The sequence below is a fragment of the Trachypithecus francoisi genome, unplaced genomic scaffold, assembly GCF_009764315.1.
Source record: "Trachypithecus francoisi isolate TF-2019V2 unplaced genomic scaffold, Tfra_2.0 Lachesis_group14, whole genome shotgun sequence".
In the NCBI taxonomy this organism is placed as follows: domain Eukaryota; kingdom Metazoa; phylum Chordata; class Mammalia; order Primates; family Cercopithecidae; genus Trachypithecus; species Trachypithecus francoisi.
In genome coordinates this window covers 34,104,044-34,112,365 of record NW_022681459.1, presented here as the reverse complement: position 1 = coordinate 34,112,365, position 8,322 = coordinate 34,104,044, and the positions used below count along the sequence as shown (strand labels likewise).

Below are 8,322 nucleotides of genomic sequence, written 5' to 3'. Positions count from 1 at the left end.
GCCTGTAACATAGCTCCCCCTGGGGATGGTGTAGAAGATGGATTGGAGAGGGTCAAGAGTGGAAACAGGGAGATTTGTTAGAAGGCTGATGCAGAAGTAGGGCTCTAGACCTGTGCAAAAGTGAGCCATAGAAAGGTAAGGGGAAAAGCAAGATATGAAAAAGAGAGCTCCGGGATGGGCGTCAAGAGATCCAAGTCCCAGTAACAAATCTGCCATTAATATTTCTCCTCTTTGACCCTCAGTTTCTCCATCTGCAAAATGAAGGAGTCTTTTCTATTCATTACTATTTCTTCATAGTACTATTATTATTGCATAGAAAAATCACGTGTGTATATTGGGAGGACTACTTATAGATCAGCTCTTGGCAAAACTGGGAAACAGACAACGTTGGCCTTGAGTTTTCTTATGAAAATTCCCATAAAATATCAAGCAACAGGACATGCTGTCACTCAGCCTTACCAAGCTGGGAGAGGGGTCAGGGAGGAGGACTCCCTTCTACTTGGACCTACAGCAAGTGCTCTGTTGATATTTGAAAAAGAACATCAAGGACATTATGTGCTGTTCTAACTGTTAGCATTTCTCTTCCTAATAAAAGTGGCTCATATTTAGAGTTATAAGGATATGCTAGGCACAGTTCTAGGCATCTTATGTGCATCATTTCATTCAATTTTCACTACAGCCCTATGAGGCAGGTATTGTTCTTTTTAATTGTATTGTTTAATGGACATGTCATAATTTTACATATTCATGGAGTACCTAGTGATGTTTCAATATGTATCAATATGTATAGTGATCAGATCAAGGCAATTAGCATTGTCTGTTATCTCAAACAATTTGTCATTTATTTGTGTTCAGGGTGTTCTATCTTCCCTCTAGCTATTTGAAACTATACAATATATTAACTATAATCATTTTACATATTCTTATTCATATTTCATAGTTGAGAAAATTAAGATCCAGAGAGATTAAGTAAATCTACAGAGTTAAAAAGAGGCAGAAATGGGGTTACTAACAATTACACTGTACCTTTCACATCAGACAGCTTTCTTAGCTAATGCTTCCCTTATGTGCAACGAATGAACAGCTAAAAACATCGTGTGAGTAATGTGGCTTTCTGAGGGGTGTGGCCTAGACTGGTCACAGGATTTAGCGTCAAGTAGATTGGGATGACAAGGGCTCAGGGAAGTGACAAGGCTGACTTCAGACCCAGGAGACCTGAGAACTGTTTCTTAAGATTGTTCTACATTCCAAGTTGCCAAAATTAAGTCCCGTATAGCAAACGCACTTGGGGAACCCACCCTGGTTACAAATCCAAGCCCTAAACTATTCCTGATCTGCTTCTTAAGCAGCAAAATATAGGGGTAGAAGATGTAATAGAACTCGATGTCTTCCCAATTTTATTTGTGTGTGTGTGTTTTATTTTTGTCTATTTTTTTTTTGACAGGGTCTCACTCTGATACCCAGGCTAGCGTGCAGTGGCGTGATCTTGGCTCACTCTAGCCTCCACCTCCTGGGTTCAAGCAATTCTCCTGCTTCAGCCTTCCAAGTAGCTGGGACTACAGGTGCATGCCACCATGCCCAGCTAATTTTTACATTTTTTTTAGTAGAGTCAGAGTTTCACCATGTTGGCCAGGCTGGTCTCAAATTCTCGACCTCAAGTGATCTGCCCGCTTTGGCCTCCCAAAGTGCTGGAAGTACAGGCGTGGGCCACCATGCCCGGCCTTGTGTGTGTGTTTTTTATAGTGACTCTTGAGCTAAAAGTATCCTTTTACTTTTTGGTTTCTTTCTACTACGGCTGTTGTTTTTAAATTTACCCTCCTTTAAACTTTTCTTGTTTTCTTTTAGATTCCGCCTTGCTTTGCCAGAGTCCAATCGCAGCAATATTGAGGTAGGAATCTGAGCTCTTGGGGTTACCGGACACTGGAAGAACAAGGATTCTCCTACTATATATAATAGTGAGTTAATTGTTTTCTCTGCCTCGGAGTCTTTGATTTCTCCATAATTGTGGGACTTCACTTTGAAATTCTGTATGCAGCTACTCATCAATTGAGCCCATTAACGATTCAAGAGAGGAACTCTACAGTTTACTTTTATTTATGCAGAAATACTTTTTTAAAAACTCAAAAGACTGTTGAGACACTGTATAATGCTCATATAGTAAAATGCTCATATTAGTAAAATGTATAAGACAATGTATAAGGCATTCTCAGGGAATACCTGTTTTCTCAATAAAATAATCCTCCACAGTTAGAGACGAGAATCCCAAAGGAGTATGTAAATTATTAAGCCATGATTAGGTTTACGCTTTGAACACTTTCTGCCCATCTCCTAAAATTAGGTCAATGCTGCTTGTATGGAGACCTTTGTGGGAGGGCCATTCCCAGCCTGATGACTTTCTGATGGGAAGAGGACACCCCAACATGTGACTTGGAATCCCCCTTCCCTCAAGCTGCAGGAAGATCAGCTAAATCACTACCTCATAGTGCCATGGATGGCACTATCATAGAGAAGTTAAGTGGATTTTGGTGTCAGAATGCCCGGGTAGAATACTGCCTAGTTCATGGGCAGCACTACATAATGTTAATTATTAGTATTAGCAGTATTCATTTACTTATAAATACTTATTGAGCCTGGAACTGTTCTAGACAAAACAGATAAAATCTCTACCCTCAAGGCACTTACATCCTAAAGCAGTAGTTCTCAACTAGTGATTCTCAGCTAGGAACATTTGGCAATGTCTGAAGACATTTTTGGTTGTCATATCCTGGGATGGAAGGAGAGATGCTAATGACACTTGGTGGGTAGAGGCCAGGGATGCTGCTAAACATCTCACAGTGCACAAGACAGCTCCCAACAACAAAGAATGATCCATCCCAAAACATCAAGAGTGCCACTATTGGGAAACCCTGTTCCAGAGTGTGTGTGATTGTGCTTATGTGTGCGTGACAGTCTGAGAGTAGCAGAAAACAAACAAACAAATATAGTTTTTACTAAAAACTACTATAGAGAAAAAGAAATCGGGATAGGCAGTGTGAGTAGGTATGGAGCTGAAATTACAACCTTGGGTTTTTTTGTTTGTTTGTTTGTTTTTGAGACAGGAGTCTTGCTCAGTCACCCAGGCTGGAGCGCAGTGGCGCGATCTCCACTCACTGCGAGCTCTGCCTTCCGGGTTCACGCCATTCTCCTGCTTCAGCCTCCCAAGTAGCTGGGACTACAGGCACCTGCCACCATGCCCAGCTAATTTTTTTGTATTTTTAGTAGAGATGGGGTTTCACCATGTTAGCCAGGATGGTCTTGATCTCCTGACCTCGTGATCCACCCACCTCAACCTCCCAAAGTGCTGGGGTTACAGGCGTGAGCCACCATGCCCGGCCCAACCTTGGGGTTGTTGAAATGATTAGCTGAGATTATACATGAAATGCACTTAGCACATTGACCACATAGTAGGCATTAAAGAAACAGTGGCCACTATTTTCATATTTGCAGTAACTATTTCAGTTACTGTCACTTCTGTGTTTTCATATTTACAATAATTATGTCAGTTATTGTCATTTTTATGTCAAGAGCAGTGTAGCATAATAGTTTCATACATAAACTCTGAGGTCAAACTGCAAAAGTGAATTCCCACTGCCCATTTTCATGCTGGTGATAAAGACATACCCACTGCACTCCATCCTGGGCGACAGAGTGAGCCTCCATCTCAAAAAAAAAAAAAAAAATTAAATTTAAAGAAAAAGATAAATTGGGTGTTCTGGGGATGGCGTTAGCTTTGGAGCATGATGTAATGCAAGGGAACTCCTGTGGCTGAGGCTCTCAGTAAGTAAAGGGAAGATTGCTAATTGGGAGATCTAATAGTTGTTCTTGATTGTCTTGGTAGATATCTGAGCTGCCACATTTGCTGACACCATGTAGTCCCTCTGAATTTGTATCACCAAAATCCAGTGCAGAGGGAAGCAGAAGTGTCCATCCCCAAGAGGGAAAATGTTAGAAAACCCTGAAATATGATTTTCTACAAAGCTAGTATATCCCTCTGAGAAGATCCTACTGCACTCCAGCCTGGGTAACAGAGTAAAAAAAAAAAAAAGCCCAATCTGGCAACTGATTCTATTTCCTCTTTTATTTTAGGTCTTGAGGTTTGAAAATATTCTGTCCTCTATTCTTCACTTTGGAGTCCTCCCACTGGCCAATGGTAGGGGATTATTGGAAAACAATGTGACTGTAACATCGGCTAACATCTAACATCTGCATCAGTTGCACTGGGGATTGTTTGGGACTTTTCACCCTGAAGCTTGTACTTCTATCGTGTTATCATGAATCCAGGCCAGCGTCAGAATTTGCAAAGTTTGTACCATCAATGACGTGGTTGCACAATTAGTTATTCTAAATCCAAGCCCTGTTAGCAATTCTATTTGCAAACTCAGCAAGATCGGCTAACACTGGCTGAGTTAAGGAGATTGAAACCATGCTCCTTAGGCAGTAAAGAATCTCCTTCCAGTCAACCGGAAATGAGATTATTTTCCCTAAGGGTTATCTTTGTGGGTCTTATACAAAGACCACTAACTGGATAGACACAGTTTTCATGAATGATAATCCTGGGCCTTCTCCTTGCATAGCAGTTGTTCATAAACTGCAGTATCTGGGGTCTGGCCCAGTTAAAATATTTTTTATATTAGACTCCAAAATGTTCTCAAGACCCACTAATTAGGTATTTTCAAAATATACACTGGGCAGGCTAAAAATGGACAGCATTTCTCTACTGTCCAAATAAACATAATTGTAGATGCATTTTTTATTAATCACGGATTAATGAGCAATTCTTCCAGGAAAATTCTGGGACATATCAGAGAGATGCAAATGTGGAACCAGGGAGAATGAAAAGATCAATTATTAAAAAGCTATCCACACCAGGCGTGGTTGCTTACAACTATAATCCCAGAACTCTGGGAGGCCAAGGCAAGTGGATTACCTGCGGTCAGGAGTTCGAGACCAGCCTGGCCAACATGGTGAAACCCCATCTCTACTAAAAATACAAAAATCTTAGCCAGGCATGGTGGTGGGCATCTGTAATCTCAGCTACTTAGGAGGCTGAGGCAGGAGAATCGCCTGAACCTGGGAGGCGGAGGTTGCAGTGAGCCAAGATCATGCCATTACATTCCAGCCTGGGTAACAAGAGCAAAACTCCATCTCAAAAGAAAAAAAATAAATAAATAAGTGTCAGCCAGTCTCTTACTAAAAAGCTTGCTAAAACCTCTGTACTTGTGCCCAATTATTTTATGTCTTGTTCTATATTTTAGCAAAATTGCAGCAAGGATTTCCTCTGCCCAATCCGCACAAAATCTCATTCGTCAATTCAGATATTGAAGTTCTTCAGGTAAGAATGCAAAGCTCACCTCTTAACTGACTCATTTCTTTTTATAGTAGACTAAGCCTCCTCCTGTTTTGCTTGTTGTTGTTGTTTTTGTCCTGTTTTGCTTTTTCCCAGACCAAGGAATTTTATAAACATGTTTAGCTCTTAAATTACAATTAACAGAAAGTATTTACAGTTGAGTTTAAAAATCAGACCAAGATCAAGTCCACTTAGCAGCCAAATCCACAGTACAAGAAGATGCCCTTTAGAACGCTTTATTTTACTTATTCCACAAGACGATGTGTGAGGCTGGGATTATTACTCCCATTTTACAGATGAGGAAAGTAGGACTCATAGAGAAGTGGCTCAGGCAGCTGGAAAGGAGCATGGCTGGGACGGGACTGGCTCTTCTGATTCTCGCAGTCAGATGACTTTCCCCTGAACCAAAGACACCCCTCTGAGTTCAGGAATCGAATTGTTTTCTGGCTAATCATTATGAACTCACTTCAGAATACCTTTTTTTTTCTTTCTTTCTTTTTGGCATTGTTGTTTGTTTGGGGAGGTGGAAATATGTTTCTAAAGAAATTCTCCAATCCTGTACAGTCCAGGGGTCCCCAACACCCAGGCCCAGGACCTGTCTGGGTGTGTGGCCTGTTAGGAACTTGGCTGCACAGCTGGAGGTGAGCCGCCGATGAGGGAGCATTCTTGCCTGAGCTCCACCTCCTATCAGATCAGCAGCAGCATTAGATTCTCATGGGAGCACAAACCCTATAGTGAACTGTGTGTGTGAGGGGTCTAGGTTGCACGCTCCTTATGAGAATCTAACTAATGCCTGATGATCTGAGGTGGAACAGTTTCATCCTGAAACCATCCACCAATCCCAGTCAGTGGAAAAAGTGTCTTCCATGAAACTGGTTGCTGGTGTCAATAAGGCTGGGGACCACTGCCCTACACTACCGTGTATGCTCTCCCACCTCCCTGCTTCTCCCCCACTGCTTCTACAATGGCTAAGTCACATCAGGTGACAGTACTCCAACATGGCCTTTCCTTTGTCTGGGGCGTTCACAAAGCAGGGCAAGGGTAGAGGAGGCCCTGCCTCTGTAGGACCTGGTAAAGAAACCATCTCTCAGTCAGGCATGGTGGCTCATGCGTGTAATCCCAGCACTTTGGGAGGCTGAGGTGGGCGGATCACTTAAGGTCAGGAGTTCGAGACTAGCCTAGCCAAAATGGTGAAACCTCGTCTCTACTAAAAATACAAAAATTAGCCGGATGTGGTGGCGTATGCCTCTAGTCCCAGCTGCTCGGGAGACTGAGAATCACTTGAACCCAAGAGGCGGAGAATCACTTGAACCCAAGAGGCGGAGCTTGCGAGATTGCACCACTGCACTCCAGCCTGGGTGACAGCCTTTGAGACTCCATCTCAAAAATTAAAATAATAAAAAAAGAAGCCATCTGTTTCTTACTCAGACAAACCCAGACATGCCCAAGGTTTGATGTTATCTTCATTGTCACATCCTTTCCAGGGTTTCCTTTTGATTTCCACCGACCTGAAGTATGAAACATCCTCAAAGCAGCAGCCAAGTTTCCATGGTTGGGAAGGTCTGAACCTGATAAGTGGACAGTGGAGGGGGAAGTCAGCCCCTTGATTGCCAGTTTGCAATTCACCCCAGGAAGTAAATGGTCCTTAACCCCACAACTGCTGTAAACCCAGAAGGGGAAGACAGTATACACTGGAATTGTAAAGCCCTTGTGAATTGCTTAGGTAGAAGGTTTTCTTTCTCAAGCCTTCAGAAACCCAGAATAAGGCAGACTGTGTTAAAGGGCTAAATAGAGATGTATGAATGTGAGTGTATGCATGCTGCGTGTGCCTGTGTTTATGTTTGTTTGGGGCAAGAAAGATTCTAGGAACAAGAGCTAGGCATGTACTTCTGACCAGGCGGGTAAGAAACTCTTAAGTCTGTATTTGTATTGGTCATTCTCAGTGGAGATCCCTTAGGCCCTCTAGGGGTTTCCCCCTACCTGCATATTGGATTTCATGTTTTATATTCACTGTTACTGTCTTCTGTGTTTAATTAAAATTGTTTTCTATCAACTTCAATCTTGGTTTTTTTTTATTTGAGAAATGTCCTGCCCTGAATTTTTAAAAATGAAATAAGAGGCCAGCCACAGTAGGTCATGCCTGTAATCTCAGCACTTTGGGAGGCCAAGATGGGCGGATCAGGGGTCAAGAAATTGAAACTATCCTGGCCAACATGGTGAAACTGTCTCTACTAAAAATACAAAAATTAGCTGGGAGTGGTGGCACGCACCTGTAGTTCCAGCTACTTGGGAGGCTGAGAAAGGAGAATCGCTTGAACCTGGGAGGCGGAGCTTGCAGTGAGCCAAGATGGCGCCAGTGCCCTCCAGCCTGGCGACAGAGACTTCGTCTAAATAAAATAAAATAAAATAAGACATAGAATAAGTCTAAGGTTGCATAGACGTCAAGCCTTAATTTTAAAAGAGAATTCTTTACGTCTGAAATCTTTCCAAGAAGAAACAGGGTAACCACAGGAAACTCTAAAAGTTGCATCACTTCAAGCTTTACGATTTTTCACCCACCACAGATTCAGTGAAATGGCAGTGTAGAGTACTAAACTCAGACAATTTATAATTGAGAATGACATCAAATGTGTCAGAGCACCTAATCAATGGGGAGAAATTGGGGCAGAAGAGAAGAAGAGCAGAACCAGTGTAGGTAATGGGAAAAATGAATGTAAACTACATACTGGTTTTTTGCAGCACTTACAGTCTAGTGGGGGAATGGAAGGAGGAGAGCTGTTTACACAGTGCTCGCCGTGTGCCAAGCCCTGTGCTGATTACTCCTCCGGTGTCACTTCATTTAGCCTTCTACTCAAGAAAGAAGTATGATCCCATTGTAGAGATGACGAAACAGAGATAAGAAGGGTTAATCACACCAAGCCAGTAAATGGCACAGA

At 42.3% G+C, this 8,322-nt stretch overlaps 1 protein-coding gene across 1 annotated transcript; it reads left to right on the top strand.

Annotated features, from left to right (window-relative positions):
• The first annotated feature begins 439 nt into the window (after positions 1-439).
• On the top strand, positions 440-7,445 carry BPIFC (BPI fold containing family C). Its single transcript, XM_033233940.1, has 5 exons — positions 440-474; positions 1,762-1,888; positions 4,126-4,189; positions 5,295-5,371; positions 6,871-7,445. Exons 1-5 carry the CDS (start codon positions 440-442, stop codon positions 6,991-6,993), a joined length of 426 nt encoding a protein of 141 aa, XP_033089831.1. The 3' UTR covers positions 6,994-7,445.
• Positions 7,446-8,322: the final 877 nt, after the last annotated feature.

Coding starts and splice junctions, on each gene's coding strand:
- BPIFC (XM_033233940.1), top strand. CDS start 440: ATGCTGTCACTCAGCCTTACCAAGCTGGGAGAGGG. Junction 475..1,761: donor CTTACCAAGCTGGGAGAGGG/GTCAGGGAGGAG, acceptor TTGAGCTAAAAG/TATCCTTTTACTTTTTGGTT. Junction 4,190..5,294: donor AGTCCTCCCACTGGCCAATG/GTAGGGGATTAT, acceptor TCTATATTTTAG/CAAAATTGCAGCAAGGATTT.